The sequence below is a fragment of the Nuphar pumila genome, chromosome 17 (genome assembly GCF_984573655.1).
Source record: "Nuphar pumila chromosome 17, dmNupPumi1.hap1.1, whole genome shotgun sequence".
Taxonomy (NCBI): domain Eukaryota; kingdom Viridiplantae; phylum Streptophyta; class Magnoliopsida; order Nymphaeales; family Nymphaeaceae; genus Nuphar; species Nuphar pumila.
In genome coordinates, this window is record NC_143265.1 from 71,746,380 (window position 1) to 71,772,906 (window position 26,527).

The 26,527-nt window shown below is 35.4% G+C and overlaps 1 protein-coding gene across 1 annotated transcript; it reads right to left on the minus strand.

The window, feature by feature from the left end:
• Positions 1-1,128: 1,128 nt before the first annotated feature.
• FU (kinase family with ARM repeat domain-containing protein) lies at positions 1,129-26,173 on the minus strand. Its single transcript, XM_089992997.1, has 22 exons — positions 26,084-26,173; positions 25,871-25,945; positions 24,750-24,842; positions 23,135-23,209; positions 17,295-17,387; positions 14,384-14,447; positions 12,786-12,870; positions 11,046-11,118; positions 10,884-10,952; positions 10,697-10,777; positions 9,824-9,935; positions 9,579-9,728; positions 8,466-8,601; positions 5,626-5,797; positions 5,357-5,455; positions 4,732-5,268; positions 2,719-3,870; positions 2,410-2,643; positions 2,032-2,175; positions 1,858-1,938; positions 1,446-1,634; positions 1,129-1,374 (listed from the first exon to the last, which is right to left on the minus strand). The coding sequence occupies exons 1-22, from the start codon at positions 26,171-26,173 to the stop codon at positions 1,129-1,131; spliced, it is 4,050 nt and encodes a 1,349-aa protein (XP_089849123.1).
• Positions 26,174-26,527: the final 354 nt, after the last annotated feature.

Here is a 26,527-nt window from a genome sequence, read left to right on the forward strand (position 1 = left end):
GGCGAAATTTGCACTTAAGGGATTTTCACAAGCTGGGTCTAAATAATATATGGAGCTGGATATGGTTTGTAAAATTTCATACTTGACCTAGGCCTGACCGGAATTTCAACAAATATAAACAAATTTTCAATGTAAAAAACATAAAGAATATTATTTCACCAGGTATGGTCTGGGTCTGGTTCATGTTATCCTTATAAGATCCAGGTATGGTTTCTCTTATAATAGGTTTGATTGGACCCGGATCTGGATCTGGTACCAACATCTCAAATCAAATCTGGGTTTCATCCCACTTGGGACCGCACAAATCCCAACCCGTTGACACCCCTAATTAAACACTGATCTGGTACGAAACATCAGAAAATATAGCAGCTCTGTATACTAGCCAGACCTTAGGGTTGGGTCCAAATTTTCAATCGGATGCCCTTATGTATTACCAAACCCATATCTTATCAGATGTATACGGGTTGGGATCGGCTATGATACCCGTAGATATATCTCAAACCCGATTACAAGTTACTTGAGGAGATATCATTACACCTTAATGAGCCAAACATAAGAGCATGTTTGACAGTTTGAACATGTGTAATATGACCAATTTCAAGAGCTACTGCCCAGTGTTGACGTTAGCTAAAACATCAATTTTCATCTTTGCTAATATCTCATGTCCAAACATACTGCAAGAACAAAAACTTAGTCCAGCTAATTTGTGTACGTTGGAGCTCAAGTTGGTCGAGACGTCCAAGCCAATGAATTCAGTCACGTTCATGTCCTGCCAAAAGCATCTCAAGATGACAAGCTTACTCCAAAGTCTAAGTGACAAGTACTTTTTTTATATTTACACGGAGAAACGACCCCATGATCATAAGTAAAACTCTGTGGGCTGGCTTTGCCTGCGTCGCTGTCCTGGCAGTGTAAAACTCTGTCGGCTTACCCCTTGGGCCCAGGGATCATAAGTAATTTTGAAATGGGATTTCGAGAGAAACCAAAACTGGATATAGGTTGGAACTCTTCTATTACTAAATTGCTATTTCTGATACAATATTTTAACAATTTCACTCACACGAGGCACTTCAGAGTCGTCTATGATCACTTAGACGCACAGCTTACAAAAATGTAGACAAAACCTGATCAGGCATCATGGAATCTAGATAAGATTCGGGATGCATACTTGGATATTGTTGGGTCGGGTGACTGCCTCAGACGTCCAAATACTGGGAAATACTCTGAAGAGAGAATAAAGTTTCTGCAAGGAGCATGGACACACATATTTCCAAGAGCAAAAAGTGCAATCTTCAATGGCGACTCGCTTGGAGCATCGCCTCTTCTGGGACTCAATGCTGCCAGTGTGCAGTCTGCAACAAGTTTCAGCAAAGCCTGCATAGAACAACATAAATTGCATCAGAAACAGAAATAAATACTGAAGGCAAACCACACATTAGACAGACCTGCATAGATCCTTTGGAAATGATGTCTTCGCAGAGCTTGCTGGAGTTGCGCACAAGATTACTAAGAGCACCCGCAGCATTTGCCCGAGTCTTGTCTTCTTCTCCTGCTTGCAGTAAATTTGTGAGATGAGGAATGGATACTCTGAGTTGATCATATAACAAGTCATTGTGATAGGCGGCATTGCCAACCTGGATAAAATAAAATGATCAATGCAGAAAGTTTAACACAATGCTTCAAGTTAAAGAAAAAAAATGACAGCAAAAGTGATAGCCTGCAAACTTCACAAAGTAAAATGCAAATGTATAACATGGCCTCATCAACTATGTCAAATGTCAAGAACAGGATTCTATAAAAAAGTGCCTCTTAAGAGAGTTGGATTTCAAATTATGTATGTTGAACAGAGAAAATTACAGCAAAGCATGCGAATTTTCTGGTGCGTTTGTCCAGATCAGCACATCGCTCGATGAGGGGGTCGATCATATCATGATTTACCTATTAAAAGAAAACAAGAAAAATAAAGCATGGCAATAAATTTTATGTTTCGAGCACTGCCTACAATGAAACAATTCAAATTAAATATCTTACAAGAGAGTTGTAAAAGTAGGGACTATGCCGGCACATGTTGCCAATAGCACTGCAGGCTTTGGCTCTGATATTGGAATCTTCATGAGCTAAGTATTTTTTGAGGAACTCCAGTAGATTTGCTTTCTCTATGGCTTCATAAAAGTCCTGAAACAGCAGGAATTGCATTACCAACTTGATGAATCGTGCATTTAAACGAGTGATGTTATTCAGCTTAAGAGAACATATAGAGTGCAGTTCTCCAGGTTACATCTGGGGTTAAAACATACAAAAAGCTCAGCAAGTATGACAACAGATATTCATTTCTTCACATGAAACAACACAAGGACCACAGGCAGCAGAATGCCATTTCAAGTTTTGAACAACTGTTATCTTACTAACCTTTGACATTCTCGCTAGATCAGAAATTATCATTAAAACATCCAGAACCACTTCTCTTGGGCTAGAATAGTCAAGAAGCCTTTTCATTCTATGCTCTTCCAACAGACCCTCTCTAAGAAGCTGAAGCGCCAAGGGCCTATAACCTATCATTTTAGCTAGAAAGGCTATAGGTCTTCCCATATCTATCACTTCTATATATCCCAAACACTTGAGAGCTCTTCTGGGAATGGATGCCTGCATATTTAGAGAAACTTTACAAATCTGTAAATGATAAATCAGAAACAGGACGAAAAGGTACACAGTAACTACCTCTAGAAGCATTTGAACATACTGAGGCATGCTGGCTTCAATGATTTTCACCACATCAGTGTTTTCTGCACACATTCTTGCACCAGGTGACCCCGAGTTGAGGAGATAACCACTGCTAACAGATGCAGAGGTAAGTGGTGAACCAGGAACATTTTGTACAGCGATAAAAGGAAATGCAAGAACATCAACAATGGAGTTGATTAAATCACTTATCCCATTGCTTCCACCACCACAACCAGTCCAGGATTTCAGAACAATGAGGTGAGCATCAGACATCAAGTCAGATAAGAGCTTAAGGGGCTCTCTCCTATACAATACATCATGGAACGAACCACCAGCAAGACAATGAGCTATAGAAGAAACAGTCCAGACAACACCTATGGGTGACAATCCAGCTATGTCTTTCATCACCACCATTCCCGGAAAATCTTCCTTCTGAGGAGTAGCCAATAAACAAGTAAGATGTGCTGGAATACCATTTGAGCATGCTTGCTCAATGGCGAGCGGGCCTCCAAATTTGAGTCTTATCTCCAACAAACCAACACAGCCATCCCTAAGTCCGTGCCAGTTTGTAAGCATTGCACTGTATTTGCAAGGCGCTCCAGAGTCATCAGGGAATGGAAGCCTGAGATGGCCACGCAGTGTAGCGGTGGGAGGTATTAAAGCAAGTGCAGTTTCAGCAATGTGGGAACTCATATGGCCTGCATCATCATCAAGACATATGATAGAAGCAAGTGCTAACATTGCTGCTGAACAATGAGGCTCAATGGAAGCTGTTGATCTATCATCAGAAGCAGCCTGATGAGCAAGAACTGAAAGACGAGCACGTTGTTTTTTCTGAGATACAGTAAGCATGCATGATGAGGTAGCTTTACCAACCAACTTCAAGCCTTGGGCAATTGTGGCAAGCGTTAGACAAGAATACAAAACAAGAGACCCAGGGTTTGATATCTTATTAGATTTTGCATCATGTGTATCTCCAGTCATTGCATTTTTGCTTGAAGATGAACATAGTGATATGATGCAAAACAGATCTGCCACAACTGTTCCATCTACACCTCCATCAATAGCATTATCAGCAGGTGAAGGACTTGGAAGACCACAGAGAACATTGCAAATAGTTGTGCAAGATAGACACCAGCGCATCAAAAGCTAAGAAAGCAAAAAATAATATTATGAATTGCTAAAAGATGATTTAAGAAATCAGTAAATTGTACAAGATTTTGATAGGTAAAATCAATCAGCATGAATTATGAAAGTTGGATGTCAATCAATGATTTAAATAACAAGTAAAAAAAAAGAATGGACAAAAGAAACCTCCTTGACATAATTAAGGCATGAACTTTGTTATAGATATTACAGAAAATAACCACTTGTTCTGTTTGTTCCTTTGCCATATTGTAGTTTTTATACAACATAATTTTCTTCAAAGAGAACAAATAACATATTCACAGCATTGTATAGTTGAACATGCCCAAAAATCTTCTCTTATTCACTAATTCTAGGTGCCATAAACTGTACAAAAAGAAAATATTTCTAATAGAATCAGGGGCCCAACAGGTTCAAATCAAATATCACAAAGGAATGGTACATCACTTCTAAAGATTAACAGTTTCATATTTGTTTATCACAATGTTTTATACCCTATGCAACTTATGATATGATGCAATATGTTAGTGTATATTTGTATTTTTCACGCCTTTGATGGCCCTTTCGATACACTTTTTTTACATCATTGTTCGAGTTATTGACTCAGATGACTGCTTCTTTATTGTTGCTCATTTGGACTATAAAGATCAAGCACACATTGTAAAATGGAACAGCATGGAGAATAACCAAAAGACATCCCATAAGTATTAAAAAAATGTAAAAGAGGGGCACATATGCAGCCAACCCCAAAGAATCTAAACGGATGCACTAATTTACAATTTAAAGTGATGATTTTCCAGATTAAGGTTTTCAACAAATAAGTGTTTAGAAATATTTGACTAAGATTGTATGAGAGGAGTGTACCTGCAGACAAGAGGGCAGAACGGATTCTGGACCTTGGTGGAGCACGTAATAAATAGCTACCTGCATGCCTTTTGATTTCAAGAATTTTCTGGCTAACATATCAACAGGAGCAGATGACTTCATTTCAAGCTTTTTATATTGGCTATGGCCATTTTCTTCAAGTAAAGGACCTCTTGAAAAGGCCAATGGAAACAAATGAGTGGTTCCTTTCATGGACACGGCATCCATTGCATCCACCACAGCCCATAGAGCTTTGCAAGCTTCACAAGAAGCAGGTAACGAATTGAGGGAACCTGACATAAGACTGGACCCTGAAGATGCCAAGCATACTAAAAGTAAATCCACAATATTAGATGCATTAGCCTGGTCAAGTATTTGCATCATTGTTTCTACTGATGACATGTTAGAAACCATCTCATGGCCAGTGACAGAACTGGATGTTTTAAGCCCCTGAGCAACTCGGTACATTATTATTGTAATGCATGCTGTTGATTCATACAAAAGTCGTCCAGAAGTGTCTTTTGCATAGCCTACAACCTGCAATTTTGATGATGTAGATCAGGAACAAAATCAAGTTGCTGTTATTTTCAAACATTTGGCATGCACAATGCACAAGAAAAGGTACCAGTGCATAGAATCCCAAAAAAGTGGGCCAACTGGGCACCAAACAAGTGCTCATCCTGCATGCACTGGCTTCTATTAATTTCCTGAGAACTGAAAGCACCTGAACAAAGGCAAACATTCCAATTATTAAACAGACTTTCGGCCATGGTATATTTAATTAGAATGATCTTTCTTGTGTCTGTTTGTCACAAGCACTGTATCTGAGAAACAGGTGGTGCACTACACAAAGTCAAAAAATTTGTACTAGCAGGCAGGCACTTCATGACATACTTTGCAAGTCAATGTGTGACCATCAGATGCATCACTGGTAAATAGTGCAGTAGTGAATGCAATTATGGTAGGTATCATGCAATCTAATATTGCATTGGAATGAAGTGCCCCGGAAGCGACCAAATTTGCAAGAATTCTCAATGACTGGTTTATGTGAGCAATTTGTTGGTCACTGCAAGGAATTAACAGCAAAAGAATAAATTAGACAAGATATAATATACAAGTAGCAGAACAAGGATCCAATATTCTGATTGCAGTAACAGGACCGTGAGTGCCAGTTTCCACCCAAAAAGCGTTGATCTTATTTTATCTTGAATAGACACCACAATAAACAAAAGAATTTTCATAATGAGGCAATATAAAAATACAATGGACACAGCAGAACCTAGTGAAGAATAAAGCTTGGTCAAGAATTACGTTTGGTCAGACGAAATGATGAGGCATTTTTTAGTCATCAAAAATTAACAGAAACAACCAGCCCATGTTATAGTCATTCAAGCCTGTTATCCAATAACAAACCAAAAACAGAGGAAAGTAATGTATTGTTAGTTACAAAAGATGTAAGCACATACAGTATCATGTATAGCATGTGTTTTCGTCTTTTCAACCACTCCATCATCTTCGTAAGGTCTCCTGGCAACTATCCATGTTATGTATATTGTGTTGCAAGATCCAGTACTGAATGATATGTGTGGCTTTGACAGGAGCAGTAGCAAAAATGTGCAGATAAGAAGTTTAATGACATTGTTTGGGTTAGTAGTTTGGCATCGAACAGAGTGTACTTGCATCAGAAATCAATCCATTTTTTCATGACAGATAAAAGCACAGAAACAGAGATTACCATTTTGACCATCAGAATATAGAAGGGAAAGCAACAGATGCTAGTTCTATTGGGGCTGAACATTAAACCATAGATATCTCCTTAAAATTTTCTCTAAAGTGCAGCATACATATTTGAGAAGCATATTGTACATGTGTGAATAAGATGTACAATTTAAGAGAGTAACACATCATTGAAGAATGAAGAGTGCAATTTTTCATAATTTACTTCTTCAATGGATGCATTTTTATAATAATATTGTATGTAAAATCTGTTGCAACTTGCCCAATTAGAGTCTTTTAATATAAACAGAAGACCAACTATATCACACATACAGATCTAGATAAGGGGATACAGCCATTCTTATGGAGCTTCCCACCATTATTCATGTACAAGCGGATGCAGTACAGTAGAAAAAATGGAACCTCCATGTGACATACATGATCAATGTGTTGTGCCCTATGTCACATGGACTTTTCTAACAGGGCACCGCACCCAGGCGGGTGCGACACTTGGACACAACTTCCTTTGTGTTAAGTGAAGTCAACCACACTGAGGTCCATTTCTATCCAAAAGTAGATTCAGTTAACCCTAATCAAGTCCATTTATATATATATATATATATATATATATATATATATATATATATATATATATATATATATATACACACATAAATGCACACAAATACACATAGTGTTAACTTAAAACTGTTAAAAATTATATATATATATCCTCCCCGCACCCCTGCACCCAAGTTTTTTTAAAGTGCCGCATCCGCACCCATACCCGCACCTATGTGACATAGGTTGTGCCCCTGTGGAGAAGCCATTGTAGGTCACAACTCTTCTCATTCTCATTTGAAACCGCTATCTAAAGTTTCACACAAGCTAAATTCGACATGTAGCTGGAAAATTGAAACTTGGCTCAACTAAGTTTGATAAGCAGAAAGTCAAGGACCATTATGGAAGGTTAAGCTCAAGCTTGACAATCTATAAAGGGCTAAATGTGTGTGAATGTGTGTGTAGTACATAGTTATGTATATCAAGGCTGTCAATGGGCCAGATCTGTGTCAAGTAACCAACATTACCTAATGTCAAGTTCCCAGGAATGCACTAATAAAGCAAAAAATAAATCTCAAAATTTATGAATTTTATCCTTTTTACAATACTAGATAGGTATACATTGTAGAATATAAAAGCTAAAAGTTAATAAAATCAGATGCACCATGACTACTAGTGTGGGGAAAGAAAATTCTTGCTGGTTTATCATCATCATTGCAACACCGAGTATTCATCTTTGGTCAATCCAAAAGCACAATAACTACAACATCATAAAAGTTCAATATTTTGATGCCTTACAAATAAAATTTAATCAATCTTTGAATCTAATTGATAGTATGGCATTGCCAGTTCAATAGTTGGACAACACATCAACACCCTAGATTGAAAAGATTTAAACACGAATATCAAAGATCAATTGTTTAACAGGAATCAACTTTCAGCACTAGAAAAACTAGCCTATAGATTAATAAAAAGGAGAAAAAAATCAGAGATTCTACATTACCGACAAAATGACGCTTGCAATCTAAGGGAGTAATGGAATTTAAATCAAACAATTATTTCCTTTGTAAGAATCTCACAAGCTCTCCCCAATGTTTGAAATTCCAAGAAAATTCATGCAGCAGAATAATTCAATTTGATGATTGATATAGGAAGATGCTTCCCCATACATACAAGCCAGAAGACCTAAAACCCCACATTTACACCTATATAACCATCTAGCATTATCTTACAAAGGATAATAACTCAAGAAGCAATAAATATTCAAATTATGATTAAATTTGAAGATATGCAACTAAAAACAATCAGTAAAGTACTTTTAAAACAAGTTCAAAATCATAGATTATATCTAAGCATAAGCAAAGCAAGAGCAACATAATCCGAGTTATTATGGCCAAGGATAATCAAATAGCAAAAATGTTCACCATTGAGATGCAATGAATGGGAAATTATCTTACCTTAATTGTTTTCCTTCACTATTGAAGGTTTTAAAAGGCTGCAGGATGAATGATAATGCCTCATTATCTTGAGAAATATCATGAGCACCTTTCATTGTGCGAGAGCTATTCTCCATTCTATCCACAGCATCAATCTCTGAAAGAGATAAGAAAATAAGACCAGCATAGAATAAGCAAATACTTCATACTTAGTACACCAATTAACTATAAAGTGCCAGGATAAAATGCAAAAGCATGTAACAGTAGTTATTAATTTATGGTGGTAAAGTGACTCAAACTGCAATGAATAAATAATCTCAAGAACATATTTGTGACAGTTTAAAAAATATTCAAGCATTGAACACAACATATTTCCAAACATGTAAAGCCAAAATCATATTTCTTATGGCATGAATGGTAAAAAGTACATACGACAATCATATAATAAATTTCACAAGATTCCATTACATGCTTTGTACGTACTGAAGACAAAATATCGATTTGCTCATAGGTGAAAAACCTAAGATGTGAACATGAACAGACAGTTGAGAAATGGCTGAGTACTTTGAACCAACTCAACTAGTTTCTTGACTTGGGAGTTGGGACATAGTCATGTGGCCCTGCATCTGCTTTTTCATTTGAAGGTTTTCCTAAGAAGAAATATGCCTAAACCACCAGATCGGTGCCTATTGAGGACATAAAGAGGTCCTTTAATTATGCATATTCCAATAAAACTCGACAGATGCTCAACTATAGATTACTTACGAATGATTTATAAGCCAGCATCATGGAGAATTGGAGATTATAATCCATATATCATTGTCCTCTGGAGAATGTTAGTGTTTACATCAAGGAAAAGAGATCTCAAATTGGCTTTTCTTGGTATTCTACATTTGCAAATTGACTGGTGTGGAAACAACTATTTCATTTTAAAATTATTATCAGCGCAACTAGTGTCAATTATGATAACATGGATGGAGAACAGCTTCTTATCTAAAGACAGAACAGTCATGCGTCCAACATTAAACTTTCTAACTAAAAAGAAATGACGATAACACATTATTCAACACTAAAATTTTCTGACTAAAGACATAATGATTGCTTATCTGTTAACAGCAAAAAAAAATTGCAAACCTGAGGAAGCAAGCCCAGTAGAATCTAAAGGATTAGAATCAGCATGTCTAGAGGAATTTTCTGTAGCCAAGCAAGGATCATGTGTGGACCTATCACCTGGGCAGCTAGAAGCATCCCCACTCCGAACAGAAATGCTGAGTTCCTTTTTACCTACAAAAGGCAAGTGTTCCATAATGAAAATAGAAAGGAATCTCTTAATCAATGAAGTTTACGAGCCTATGGCGCATAGAGTGCAAAGAAGCTACCACTGTCAGGGCTAGAAACAGGGCACCTAAGTGTTGAAGCAAGCATGCAGTTCACTTCACCTCTCCAAGCTGCATCACATCCCCTGGCAGCAGCGTTTGCAGCACGGAGTTCCTGGAAAAGATCCAAAGTAGTCACACAAACTCAAGATAGGCTTTTTGATAAATCTCAGCAAAATCAGCATGCCGAAAAAAATGACAATATAAAATTATTCTTTAAAAATAATATGTTTTGCTAATACCTATTCTTTTGCAATGTAAAGGTACAAAAGTTTTAAAAAAGTAAAAAAGATAAAGAATAAGGAAAACCATATCAATATAGAAGAAAAACAATAAAAAAATTTGAAAATTGGTGATAAACTCATTATATGATTGTGTGAATATCAAAGTTTCTTTTAATTGCTGATCATTTGAAAACATTGCAATGCTTCCCTTTTTAATCTTTTTGTATCATGATGATATCACAAAATTTTCAAGCACTGTCTATATTTGTGTCAATCATTTAAAATAAACACAAAAATTATCATTCCCATTAACATGTTAAGGCAGTATGTGGAACCAGAAAATCTCATTAGAAAGAATTTCCATGTGCTACAGTTGCACAGTTCACATTATCATTTTAGCAGAGCTTCTGTCTGCTACCTTACAAGGTCAAAGACAGAGGAGGTCATGCGCAAATGGGGTCTCTGTTAACACTGGGAAAGTGGGTAATAAGAATTCCAATACTTTGTGGAACTCTTGATCTGCCTTTTCCTGGGCAATTGTGCTCCATGCTACATTTGAAATTCTTTTATATCGGCAAGGAATGATACAAACACACCTCAGATGCAAAAGTTAAAGCAAAGTAATATGCAAGGAACAGCATGAAAATCTCACCCTAGCTGTGATCTCCTCAGAACTTTCCTTGACAAATGGATGATCAAGAAGTGCAGGCCAGGTCAACCGCTTTTGAGAATCCTAAACTCACAAGTTCATGACTTTGGTTAAAGAGAAAGGATCCAAGTAAGCAACAGTACCAACTCAAATTTCATATCCAGTAAAGTTCAGTAACAAAAGTAGAAACCTTGTTAAGCAATCCCTTCAGAAAACTCTTAAAATTTGGACTCATATCATCTGGATATTTAACTGGATCCTGTCAAGAGCATATTAAAGAAATGCATATTTTTTTAATCTTCATAAGTTACATAGCAAATAATCCAGGAGAAAGAACATTCAAGCAAAGCACCTTTACTATATGACGGATGAGTGCATACACTGAGTTAGTGTAAAAAGGAGGCTGTCCAACATAAAGTTCATACCTGCATACATCTCATACATAAAGAGCTTCACATCATCAGATACTACTTTCATGTTCAATCAAAAGAATTGGAGACAAGCATAAATGAAAACTCTTCTGGAGGTATACCAATAATAGGTACATATGCTTCAAAGTGAAAGAGCCGGTATAATATTGTAACCCAAAGTTACGGGAAACATCATATAGAGGTGGAAGGCACACTGTTAAGAGTTATGTATCATATTGTATATTAGTCCTTGTTGTTCTATCCCTTTATGTATTCTCATGGACATTATATTCTTTCCAAGGGTATTCTTGTACATGTGCGGCAGTATAAAGTCAACTGATTTTGTCTTGTGGTGGAGTAGAAGGGGCGCCCCCTTTATATGGTTGTAGCTTGCTTTCTTTCAGTTTTAATGAAGATCTTCTTGAGGGTTCTTCTTCATCTTCTCTTTCTCTTTTCATTCTAAGGTTTGAAATTTGAATACAGACTTACCCAGAAGATTGCTTTGGAAGTGCAGGATATGTTCCCTTTGAAATGCTTTGAGCATCACACTTCTCCCACTCATGGAATGCACTTTTCCCACACTTACTCTGTGCATCTCTCGCCTTCTCTTTTCTTTGAGAATTCAATGATTTCTAAGTCCATTTTTTCATGTAAAACTCTGCCAATTGCAATATGCTAATGTTTCACTTTGCATGATGGCTACGTATTTTGGGGTTGTCAGTATACTTATAGAAAGGAAAAACACACAACATCAAAGGGTTGTACAATGAGCCAAGCTAGCTCGAGCTTGGCTCGGGCTCGATTCATTTAAGCTCGGATCGAATTCATCCGAGTAAATAAACGAACCGAGTTTGAGAAAGAGCTTAAGTTCAGCACATATAAACGAGCTGAGCTTGATCAGGTTACTGAGCCCGGTTAACCTGATTAAGCTCGGTTCATATGGTTTTCAGCACCTACAGGTTTAGGATATGTAGAAATTTTACTGAATACAAGGTCAACATAACATGCTTTACTGTTATGGGTAAGACGTCAGCTGTTTATGGGGGAGGAGGTGGATTCAAATCCCATTTTGCCAGATACCATTTTGCCTCTCACTTCCTAAAAATTTTAAAATGTGTTGCTTCTCACTTCTAGCTCTCATATTGATTCTCTATTCTACTTCCCAGTCCGGCAACATTATTGCAACCTACATCATATGGATGTGTATACAGGTATCCGGTACAATTCAGGTACATGAGCATATGAAGAAAAGGTGCATAAGTCCAGATGAATATGGCAAGCACAAGTGCACTCGTCAGAGACAAGAGATACATAACCAAGGACACCAAGCAATATTTTGTAAAAAAAACTGAAAAGTCCTGATTCCAAAATGTGGGAATAGGAGCAAAACATAACAACACGGTAATCTAAAAACTCAATTTATGAAATATACAAGCACTTGCTGTGGTCCAATACAAAAGGCAAAAAACCAACTAGAACCATACCACCAATAAAAAAAATGTAACATAATGAAAGCCTAGCACTTAAACGAGCAGACACAGTCTGCATAGTGCATTTTAAAACTGAGCCAAAAGAAATGAATAAAAACAAAATTTATAACTGCTCACTAAAGTTGATAACCATGTGTGTAAATAAAGCAGATGAATCCAAAAGGAGAATACAGACGATTTAATATAACATACAAGATAACCCCAAGTGACCATAAATCAGCTGTATGATTGTAGGGTTGTTCGCGAACCAGTTCTGGAGCCATATATAGTGGTGTTCCTATAAAACACAAGAAAAAGATTGAAAATAATGAACTAAAGCAACAAACCACACATGCACACAATGCATATGTGAGTGCCATTACAATATGATCTAAAAGTGCACAAGAGAAACTCTTCAAATATAAGGTAAATAACAAAGAAACAAATGAATGTCATCATCAATGAGATATAGAATATCTTTGAATGCAACAAAAGAGCCTGTACAGGCATCCACCATTTGGATATACATCATAGAAACTAAAACTAGTGTGAATAATGTCTATCAGAATATAATATCTCAAAGAAGAAGGATAAGATGGGAAGTGTGCACCATAATGTGTTCATACTTCTGGAGTTGTAATTCTACAGGAAAGGGAGACTTTCCCGCTCACTCTATCAACAACGCCCCAACCATATATTAATATGCTAATTGCCACCAATAAGATGTTGCTATAAGTTTACAAAATATTTGCAATTAAAAATTCCTTACATTTACGTATGACCCACACATTTTAAAAAATTACTTAGCTAATGTTGGCAGAGGAAACCAGTAAAAAGCAATGTTGGTATTTTCAAATTGCTAGAAAAAAATTTAAGCACGTAAATTTCCACAGAGTGCAGCATGTTAACATATTCATAATAATTGTTTGCTTAAAAACTTTTTGAGTGACAAACTATCATGTACACGTGCTACGTAAGCCAGGATTTAATTATTTACTTGAACATTGTCTCACAAGTATATAATATATATATAGACATAGATATCGATCAGTAGACACTTTTGATGTGTAGACAATGCATTGATTGTATCAAAAGATGGATAAATGGATCTTGGATTGTACTCAAGAGTACCCAGTACTAGTAAGGGTACGACATGGGTATGGGAGCTTGGTAAAGGTACCTGTGTGTGTTACACAGCATATAGACCTTTTCATTTGTTTTATTTTTTTATTTACCTTTTACAACATGTTGTGGGTGGAGAATAGTCAGAAGCAATTGAAATTTTTTGAACAATTCACAAAACTTCGTAACAATTCTTTAAAATCCTCAAAAAAATCACAAAAATTCTGAAACATGCATAAAATGTTTTGAAAAAGTCATGGAAATTTTCAAAATTACTTAAAAAGTTCATGAACAAATTCGAAAGATGAAAATTATAAAAAAATCACAGAAGGTTCTGAAAGAACCTTAAAAGCTTTTGAAAATTCATGGAAATTTTCAAAAGTCCACAATAAGTTCATGCAAAATTTCAAAGGTTCTTTGAAAATTTTTGAAACAGTTTATAAAATTCATAAAGTTGTCTAAAATCTTAAAAATTATGAAAAATCCATCGATAATTCAAAAAAAATAAAACTCAGAGAAAATTCAAGACTACCTTTTCCCTTAACAACAGTACCTACCATTTTGTAATGCTGCAAGCAAAATATCCAACATGTCATCAATGCAAAACAAATGCAAAGAAGTAAAATATATAAAAGACTAGGATTTCATCTTACGAGATTTTTATTAGCAATGGAAGTTATTCATAGCACCTTTAATTGAACGAAGGACAACCGTATTTAAGGACATTGCCCGCGCAAACCCAAAATCACAAAGCTGTGAAATGAGCAAAAAAATAGTAGTTAGCAACCAACGTAACTATAACACCTACCACCACAAAGGGATGGACACTAAACTAAAAGCAATACATATGACATAGATGCATGCAAATATTTACGACCTCCAATAGTTACCTACATAAATAATTTCCTTAAGGAATCACACAAACCCGAAATCAAATTGAATCCAAAGGTAATCATGTTCATAAAATAAAAATTAGCAGTTGGATTTAGAAAGACAAAGATTTAACTGATCACAATGATCTTAATTTTGCTGCTTCATGCTAATGGGCAAGGGCACTTCGGTAGGAGGATTTTGTCCAAGGACGCATTTGCTTGAACTGTTAAATGCGATCTGAAATCATGTGATTCGAAATCAGAGTTGAGAACGTGATTTCAAATCTCTTCTTTGAGAGAAAATGAACCCTAATGTGATCCATTTAATCTCTACAGTCTACACCATTTTCTCACATTCACTCACACATGAGAAAATGGGGCTCGTTTTGAATCATTCTCGCACAATTGTCAGAGAACGATTTTGGTAGGAAGCTAAGCAAAAGTGCCCCAAGTGCAAGAACTTTGGAGAGAGAAATCTCAACTAGACCTAATTTCTTTAGTCACTTTTTGTAGGTAAAATCCCAGCCTTGCCATCGTAAGCTTATTTTCATTTTTCAATTATTTTTTTACTAATAAAATTAATTCTACCACTTAAAAATACAAGCATTAATAATTGATACTTGAAATATCTAAATTACTAAATATTCCAGAGAAAATGTGAAATTTCAAAATCTCCCGCGATTCTCTTGCCGAGAAATTCCCAAGAATATTATTTGTGACTGCTTCAAACAAAGGTGCCTTAAGCTTCCCTTATCTGCGATGCCAAAAAATGATGTTGATATAAATGAGATCTGACATAAAAAAATCTATATACCTTAGGAATGTGTGAAAAATAATCTGATACCAACTAATGATATGGCATACTATTTTTTCATTAACATAGACTTTGTTTTGCACAATTAACAAAAATATTCATTAGGATGTTGATTTGAACACCAAATATTATCAACATAAACTTGAAATGTAGTTTTGCAAAAGGCCAGGATAGTCCTGTTTCCATCTTTTACTTGAAAAATATATCAGTTGGCAAGGCCGTGGATAAGTGGGATTCCAACCAAACCAGGTTCCTTAGTCCTAGGATATGCACAGAAAACAGGGTATAATTAAAAAATCGATCAGATGATACAGACCCAATCACATCCATTTCAGTATTCAAATCAGGCATATGTCATTTAAGTTTAGATCTAGAACCATACTGATTCCCACTTAAGTTCAACACTGAAACAGAAAATAGTGATGTTTTTATCCGGCAGAATGATGAATACAAAACACAGTATTTTCCTTGGATGCAGATATAATAAAATTACAAATGGATAGCATCCATTCAGGTCCAAAGATAGATTCAGTAATGGGATCATTATTCTGAATTTCCCGGCAATAAACCTACATTATAACATAAAGTAGATCCTGAGCACAAAGGGCTTGCGATCTACAAATCCTGACAATGGGTATTAGAAACATAACTAAAACATCAAGTTGTTGGAACCGCACAGGTCACAAATTTTCAGTACTGTCAAGATTTTCCAATCTTGTCACCAACTTGAGCCAGTTTATACTGATGGAATTTTATTTCAATAAACAATTTGCACTCTATGTCACATGGATGCAGATGCGGGTACGGGATACGATGTGTATTCACTTGGTACAATATGAAATATTTCAGAAAATAGGATTCGGAGACACGGCTGTACAGATAGTATATATATTTATCATAATCACAAATATTGGTATCACCTATATTTCGACAAGGCTATTTCTTGCGATATTATAGGTTTGGTGATAAATCCCAGGAAATTCTTGGGGCTTAAAACTATAAAAAATAACAAAAATAAGTAAGAAAATATCATGTTTATACAAAAAATACATATATAATAAAAGAAATAACAAAAAATGTAAAAGAAAGAAGAAAAATATATTTATGATTTAAAAAATAAATTAAAAAAGTAAAAACAATTGATAATATTGTGATGATATCACGAGAATATCGCGATATTACCAAATTGGAGATATTTTCAAAATATCATGATATTTTACCTATATTATCATTCACTGAAAATACAGTGATAATATCACGATATTTTGAAAATATTGCCAATATTTGTGACAATGATATTTATATAATTATATAATATATATTCTTCATTAAATTTTTTAAAAATATATATATTTATAAGCATACTTTTTATCATGTCGGACACTATATTGAACGTGTCGGATACAGTATCGATCGTGTTGGATACAGTATCGATCGTGTCAATGTCAACGTGTTAGACACTGTTGGCCGTGTCCTACACGAATCGCACTAAATCCCACGTCCGGATCTGTGCTGTATCGTACCAACACGCGATTTGCCCCTTGAGGGCTGTATCCCTGTGACATAGTTTGCACTACATATTGTTTCATCATTAAAAGTTAGCATAAACAGAACCAGCAAAAAGAAGCATCATCTGAGGGAGTGATCATCTGAATAAGTCTCATTGTCAAATCCAACTGCTTACAGTGCATTCATAAATACCTGACTCAACAGATCCGAAAACATGGAACTGATCCTTCACAAGAACTAAAGAAATAATCACCAAAACGGTTTGCAAATCCAAAAAAAGAGAAAATAATTACTTTAAACTTGAATAAAGTAATTTAAACCACCAATCAACTATAGAAGAACCTATTTAATGCACATGGTAACAAAGAAATTATTATCCATAATCTTTATGATGCAAATTTTAACCTTTATGATAGACCCAGCTCCAATAAGAATGTTTTGAGGCTTCATGTCTCGATGTATTATACGATTAGAGTGCAAGTAATGCAAAGCTGTCACCTGAAAAACAAACACATTAAATTGCCCAGAATATGGAAGCCAAAATGCATTTGTTGTTAAATTATGTAATCAAATCCAATATATATTTTATATATATAAGGTAATAGTAATACATATACATATATATAATATATGTATATGTATCTATCTATTATATATATAAACTATATATGTAGCCGTAAGGGTATATTTATCATTTTACACATTCTTTTTTGAGAATATGTATGTAATTTTCTTTTTTATTTCTTTTTCTTTTTCTTTTTATTCTTTCATCTTTTAGCACATGGAGGGGCCCACCCAACATGATCGTTGGACCCTCCAACGGTTATAATTATAATCGTTGGAGGGGTCCCAACAATCATATTGGGAGCCCCTCCATGGGCTCTCATTGTGTATAAATAGGGGTGTTCCCCCTTGAGTTTTTCCATGGCTTTGGGTTAAAGCCCAAAGTGTTTCATAATAAAGTTTTTTATTCTTTTATGGCTTTGTGCGTTTGTGAGATTTAGTGAGTTGTGCTTTTGTGCACAAGTGTTCTAAGAGTGCTTATTGTGCATGTGTGCACGTGTTTATCATCAAGAATATTAAGGTCTTGATCATAGTATCTTGTTAAAGATATTTTTACATGGTATCAAAGCTAAGGTTTGAGGAAGGAAGATCGTGCATTTCTCCACATTCTTGGGTTCTTCGAAAAGCGTACCTTCAAGCTATTAGAGAGTGGAGTGGATCATTTCTTTCGGCCAATATTTTAGAAGTCTTCTTTGTCAAGAAAGACTTAAAAATCTATTGAGGTATGTGTTATTTTTATATTTTTATCCTCTCTAATAGGCGAAAATGACTCTTACTTCTCTCTCGGGTTTAAACTCAATGGTTCAAACTATCATGTTGGGCCGGTAATATGGAAGCCCATATTAAAGGGAAGGGGCTTTGGGGGTATGTTCAAGGTTCGATACCGGAACCCGAACCAAAAATTACCATTATGGAAAAATGAGATAAAGATTCTTGAAGGAGAAGAAAGGCAAAGAGCGCTTGAAGATTATTCAAAGAAACATGACGAATGGGAAATGAAAAACTTCAAGATCTTATCTTGGTTTTTCTCATCCGTTGAAACTAAGATCAATGCCAACATCTTCAAATTCAAGAAAGCTTCTGAAGCTTGGCTATATCTTGAAAAAATGTATACTTCAAGAGATTCATCACACAAATACTACCTTCAAAAGAGGGTTTTGACCTTAAAACAAAATGAGATGACTATTCGGGAATACATTGTCGAATTGTCTTCCATTTGGGACGAGCTTGCTATGCTTGAACCCAAATGGAGTAAGGAAGCTATCGAGCTAAGACACAAACAACTTGACGAAGAACGCTTTTTTAACTTCCTAAATGGACTTAGACCCAAATTTGAACAAATTCGGTCTTCCCTTCTTTCTTCTTTCTTCTTTCTTCTTTCTTCTTTCACATCTCCCGCCATTGAAGATGGTATTACCAAATTGAGTGGGGAAGAAACCCGTATGGGCATTAGTAAAATCAATCCTAGCATCCTTGCAACCTCCTCTATTCAAGAAGAAAGTGAAGAGGTGAATGGTGTTTCAAGACCGAGTAACAATGTGAGGACTTACAAACCACCTCATTTTAAGAATCAACTATAGCAAATTAACTTGTCATTTTTGCAAAGAACCGGGGCATATCAAACCAATTTGCCTAAAATGGAAGAAATTGCTTGAAATGGCCACCACCACTCAATCGAAAGAACGGCCATCCTCTTCAAATGGGTCTCTCTCTCTACAATAAATTATGTAAGCTCTTCAACCTCTTCTCAATGGAGGAATTTCCGAAGCTGCTATGTCAACATCTTCCCCTCCCGGTAAGACATCTTGGCTCTTAGATTCCAAGGCATCATTTCATATAACCCCAAGTGCTTGTTCTCTTTCCAAATACTCTAAAAATTCTTTTTCATCTTTTGTCTTAATGGCGGATGGAGCATCCCTTGAAATTAAAGGAATAGACAATTTTGAAAAACAAGATTTTTTTATTCCAAAAATTAGATTCATACCAAAACTAAATTTGAATTTGCTTTCGGTTTCTCAACTCTCAGACCATGGTTGCAATATAAAATTATGTTCTAATAAATGTTGGATACAAGATCGTCGGTCCGGGAGGTTGATTGGGGAACGCTCTAGGAAATGAGATCTCTACTATGTCAATTTTCTCCAAGTTCCCAAGAATCAATTTTGTAATGTTGCCCAAAATAAAGATATTCATGTGTGGCATAAGAGACTTAGACATCCCAATATTGTTAAAATTTCATATTTACCTTTTGTTAAACATCTTTGTAAAGGAGATTTTACATGTAATGAATGTATTCTTGGAAAAATGAAAAGTTAATCCTTTTATCAAAGATCCATGTTTACAACAAAACCCTTTGAAATCATTCATTCCGATGTACGGGGGTCCAGCTCCTATGATATCTAAAGGACGATTCTCATATTATATGATTTTTGTTGATGATTACATTAGGTATTGTTGGATATACTTTCTCAAACATAAGCATGAAGTTTTTTTGACTTTCAAAACTTTTCATATGATGATCTGAAATCAATTCAATGGGAACTTAAAAATCCTTAGATCCGACTCTGGAGGAGAATACCTATCAAATGAATTCAAGAGTTATCTTGAAAGTTATGGTATTCTCCATCAAAAATCTTGTCTAAAACCCCCTCAACAAAATAAATTAGTCGAACGAAAGCATAGGCATATTATTGAAACAACTCGAATTTTGCTTATTTCGCAAAACATTCCAAAAAAACTCTGGGTTGAGGCAGCCCTTACATCGGTCTATCTCATAAATAGACTTTCATCAAAAAATTTGAACAAAATTTCTCCTTTTGAAAAATTATACGAGAAGGAACCTGACTACAACAGGTTAAGGGTGTTTGGATGTAAATATTTTGTCCTTACGGATAAAAATGATCAGCTTTCCCCAAAGGCCATTCCTTGCGTCTTTCCTGGTTATTCGAAAACCCAAAAGGGTTTTCGATGTTATGATATTAAAAATGACAAATTGTATGTCTCCAGAAATGTGAGTTTTTTGGAAAATCTTAGTGGTTTCGAAAGTCTTGTATCTCATGATGAGAAAGAGGATTATTCCTTTCTATTTGAAATGTTAGCTAAAGATGATGATACAAGTGATGATGAGTCATCTCAGAATAACTCAAGTGATAATGAAACAGAGGAAACTATCACCTCTATGCTCTCTCCTCCTCATCAACATATCAACGAGGGATCATCTAGAGAACCTATCACCTATGTCCATAGAGATAAAAACACATTCAGAAGTGTTCTTGAAAGATATGATGACACCAGTAGGATTGTCTCTCCAAGAGAGGAGAACTTGCAAAGGACCGAAAGACATAGGAAAGCTCCCTATAGGTTTATCTCATATGACTCTTTTTCACCTAAATATAGGGCTTGTCTTAGTGTCATCCATTCTTACATAGAACCTAGAAATTTTGAGAAAGCACGAAAATGTTCTGAATGGGTAGAAGCTACGAAGAATGAACTTGGTGCTCTAAGAAGAGCCAAGACTTAGGAATTTCAAGATCTTCATAAGGGTAAGAAAACAATAGGATGTAGATGGATATTTAAAGTAAAAACTAAAAGCGATGGATCTCTTGAGAGATATAAGGCGAGATTAGTTGCTAAAGGATATAGTCAAGAATATGGGATTGACTATGAAGAAACTTTTGCCCCTGTGGCCCGAATGGTCATTGTTCGATGTCTCATCATTGTTGTCTCAATCAACAAATGGAACATCTATCAAATGGATGTTAAAAATGTCTTCCTAAATAATGATCTGAATGAAGAGCTATATATAGATGCTCCACCAGGAATGGAGACTCCCAAAGGGAAAGTGCTTTACCTTCGCAAAGCACTTTATGGTTTAAAGCAAGTCCCCAAGGCTTGGTACGATAGGTTTAACTCAATAATGTTAGAAAATGGTTTTCCATCCTGTTTCACTGACACTGCCTTATTTGTTAGAAAAACCAATGTAGGGATTATCATTCTGCTTTTATATGTGAATGATATGCTTATAACCGAGAGTGATTCTAAAGGCATTAAAAGCATAAAATCAATTTTAAATGATAGATTTGAAATGTCTGATTTGGGATTCCTAACTTATATTTTGGGTATTGAAGTAGCATACTCTCATAGAGGGTATTTTTTATCTCAAACTAAGCTTGCCTCTGAGATTATTGACAGGTCAGGTATTACAGATGATAAGGTTTGTAAAACTCCTACTATAGTGGGAGCCAAAATGAAGATTGATGATGGCATTTTTCTCTCTGATCTCACCCCCTACAGACAGCTTGTGGGATCATTGATGTATCTGAGTATTACTAGACCAGATATTTCTCATGCAGTTCATACTACAAGTCAGTTTCAACATGCACCAACATCGAATCACATGAGTGCAATTTTGTCGGTCGTAAGATACATAAAGGGTACTTTAAATAAGGGAGTATATTTATTCTCCTCTTCTGAATTAAAATTAATTGCTTATACTGACTCTGACTGGAGAGGTGACCCAAATAGCTATCACTCCACCACTGGTTTTTGTGTGTTTTTAGGAGACTCGCTGATCTCATGGAGATGTAAGAAGCAGCAAAAAGTGTCTTTATCCTCAACAGAAGCTAAATATTGTGCCATGGCAACTACTACCATGAAAATTGTATGGATTCATCAGCTATTAGAAGACATGGGGATCACAATAGAAGGGCCCACCAAATTATGTTGTGATAGCAAGAGTGCAATATAAATTGCCAAAAATTGTACTTTTCATGAGCAGACTAAACACATTGAGATGGACTGTCACTATGTTCGGGAAGCGTATCTGAAAGGAGTTATAGATCTTTTATATGTAACTTCAAAATATCAATTGACAGATTTCTTCACCAAAGCTTTGTGTGCTCCGCGGTTCAATTTCCTCCTTGACAAACTTTCGGTCATCCTGCCCTAAGTTTGAGGAGGGTGTTAAATTATGTAATTAACTCCTGTAATCCAATATATATTTTTTATATATAAGGTAATACATATACATATATATAATATATGTATATGTATCTATCTATTATATATATATAATATATTTAGCCGTAAGGGTATATTCATCATTTTACACATTCTTTTTTTGAGAATATGTATATAATTTTTCTTTTTTATTTCTTTTTCTTTCTTTTTCTTTTTTCTATTTTTATTCTTTCATCGTTTAGCACATGAAGGGGCCCACCCAACATGATCATTGGACCCTCCAACGGTTATAATTATAATTGTTGGAGGGGTCCCAATGATCATATTGGGAGCCCCTCCATGGCCTCTCATTGTGTATAAAACTAAAAATAGGGGTGTTCCCCCTTGAGTTTTTGTATGGCTTTGGGTCAAAGCCCAAGTGTTTCATAATAAAGTTTTTTATTCTTTTATGCCTTTGTGCATTTGTGAGATTTAGTGAGTTGTGCTTTTGTGCACAAGTGTTCTAAGAGTGCTTATTGTGCATGTGTGCACATGTTTATCATCAAGAATATTAAGGTCTTGATCATAGTAACTTGTTAAAGATATTTTTACATTTGTAAGGTATAAATAAATGCATATGTCAATGCATTCCCAAATATCTGGTACATAGGATAGAGTTACAATAACCAACAACTGTAGCATATCCAATCAACTAGATGGAATAGGCATAGAATATAAATTACCAGTTGCTTCGCAATTGCTTGGACTTGTTTTTCAGGTAGACATTTGTCATCCTCGAGAATCTCAAATAGCTCACCCTGAAAAGAAGAGAAGAAGGCAGTAGATTTGGACTTAATAAGACAGAGACACACAAAATCAAGTCTCACAAGAATAAGTGGCTTGACATCACTAAGCCAAGGCTAGACGACCTTATGAATTTACACCCCTAAACGCAAAATTTGTGGACACTTCTAGATTGAATCTATTAGTAACAATTTCAGCATTTTGGTGACACGGTTTGACCATATAACACATGATATCGATAATTTTTATATGGCAGTTTGAGTAAGTAGGGTGTAATATATAGTGCACCTGCAAGTTTTTTCCGTACGAAATATCCAAAATCTGTGACTCATAATGTATCAAAAATATTTCTAGCTTTTGACCCCTTTTGAATGCTCATTAGAAGTTAACGGAGCCTATCTCAAGTTTTTTCTATCTATTTCTTAAATAATAACTCATCTATTGTGGAGAGTTTGTTATCCAAAGAATTTCTAGAGTTAACTTTGCTACCTACTATGAAGCCTATTTATCCTTCATCTCATTCTGTTATATTCATCAAGGGTTGCAGCACAGCATCAAACATTTTGGATAAAAAACATTTCCAAAATTTTCACAGGTACTCCAGATTGGTAATCCATACAACTTTTCTAATTTTTTATTGTATTATGGGGCCCTATGTAACATGGGTACTTCCAGAAGGAAGTTGTACCTTTGTCAACATGGGCATTGGTACTAGTACCTCACTGATACAGGTCAGACGAGTTTCGGATCTGACCTAATGCAAACCTAAACCATTATGTGAGATCATCTGCATCCACTTTTAAGGTGCAAAAATGGTTGTATTCATGAATTCTAGTATGATGTTTGACGAACACATATTATACATGAATATATACATACTTTTCCCAATAAAAACATACACATACAAATATAAGGTGTGTGTGTGCGCGGGCGTGTGTGTATATATGTTTGTATGTATGTATGTATGTATTCATGTATCAATGTTGCGAAAAGCATATCAAAACCTGTGTCAAAAGGGTCAGGGATATGGACATGTCACCCTGTATCATATCATAAGATACATAAAAAAACAATGTTGCAAAAATAAATAAAAAAATACAAAATTCACAAAATTATTGAAAAAATTAAAAAAAAAAACAAAGTAGGAAATCCTTTCCAAAATTTTTGTAATCAAAGTTTCTAATTATTGCATAGAATTGTAATTATTAAATTTTTTCCTCCTCTTCCTCTTCTTCTCATTTTGCTCCTACTCACTCTCCCTAGTCAAACAACTCAAAAGAAAACAAATAAAAAAGTTTCGCCTATTAAAAAAAAGGCACTCAGAAAATGTTGTTGAATATGCTACTAAACATGACAAAACCATTAGGACAACGGGACAATATCCTTTCAAAAGTTTAACACTCTTAAAGTCTAATTTTCAAGGTATTAGAAGAGAAAATTAGTGAAAGCAAGAGGGTCAAGAGAGAAAAATAGGGTGGTTAAAAGAAGACAAAACTCACCACGTACAAGAGGCAATAACTAATGTATTGACTACGCCTTCTCCAACAAACATACCTGAGCAAATTCTGTAACAACACAAAACTCTTGAGGACTCTCAAATGCATCAAGCATCTCAATTATGTTTTCATGCTTCAACTTCCTTAGTATCTGCATGAGTACAAGAGAAGATATTAAGATAGGCCTGAAATTACATAACTCACAACGGTATCAAACAGAATGACTACAAGTAAGAATGGATATTGTACAAGATACAGAAGCAAAACAATCAACCTCTTGATAATAGGAGACCAAAAAGATTCTTTCAATGTATCATTTATGGGTCCAACACAATTCATAAGTATAGGAAGAGGCCTTGTCAGCCAACAGAGCTAAAGTGTTATCTCAGTTCATTATGTCATTTCAGTGATTATCCTAAGATAGCCACTTCATTTATGTTACCAAGGAACTGCATAGTTGATAACATGTAGGGATGCTAGTGGACCGGGACGGATAGTTGTTATGTTAATATATTGTAAACAAAGACAACCTTAAGGCAAAAACAACCAAATGTGTACTGAAGTGAAAAGCACAAGAACAAGCAAAATATCAAAAAAGGTTTTCTCAAAGATAATTGTAATTTGTAAAGAAGCAATATATGAAACCAAGGACTAATAGGCCAAACTAGAAAATTCATGCAACTCAACCACAGTTTGGGACCATGGTAGCATATGATGGAGGATCCCCACAGCTTCAGCAAGAAGAATGAACCACACACCTTTGATTTCAATGATTTACTATCAAAAGAACCAACTAAACAAAGCATTGACTACACAAAGTTGCTTCCATACAAACTATGAAGAGACCTGATAATGCAGTTTTCTTCTACACAGCATCTACAATTGCGGTAAAGTGTACAATGCCATAACTTAAATATGACGCCCAAGGGTTTTTCTTGAGAGGCAAAGTAAAATCTCCAATGCATTCCCAATAAGGTATACAATTAAAATAAATTTAAAAGAAAAACAAACTTTCCTATGATTAATATGAGAATGTAAAAGGATGCCAATGAGAAAACTAAAACAATTCACAAATTATGGCAGAAAGGATGACAATGGTATTTTTATACATTATTGTGGAAAGACAAACAAGCATGTGCAGCAATAACTGCTAAATGGGAGAGGGAGAGAGAAGAATACCTCAATCTCCTGCCTTAAATTCAGTATATCTTTCTCGCTTTTCCCATGTTTAAGGATGAACTTCATGGCAACGGTCTGGAAAAACAAAATCATGAATATACCAGGAAATAAAGGGAAAGAAAATAAACAGGCGAATATAAAGCGAAAGAAAATAAACAGGCGAATATAAAGCGAAAGAAAATAAACAGGAGAATATAAAGCTTACTCTCATACCTGTCCTGTAAATTTACGCCTTCCTTTGTATACTTTCCCAAAGGACCCTTCGCCCACAAGCTCAATTACATGGTAATTTTCCACACCCATTCTGAAGAACAATTATAACAATTTTAATAAGTAGCAATGAAAAATAAAGCTGCAACGTCCACAAAACCCTACCCAGAGTACACTATCATATATTTGAACAATGCTCAATTACTTTTAATATTCATGCTTATCCAATCATGCATGTGTACAACACAAATTATAGCAATGTTCATGAGATAAGCGTCAATTCAGTAAGGAAAAGAATAGGAAAAATAAACTAAAGCAGTACAGAAATACTCTCTTGAGTACCCACAAGATCATCATGCATGGTGGAGAAGAGAAGCAAGACTGATACAAGCGAGGAGGGCGAGGGCGGAGAGAAGATGAACAGCGAATTGGCGAAGAGAAGCGGGA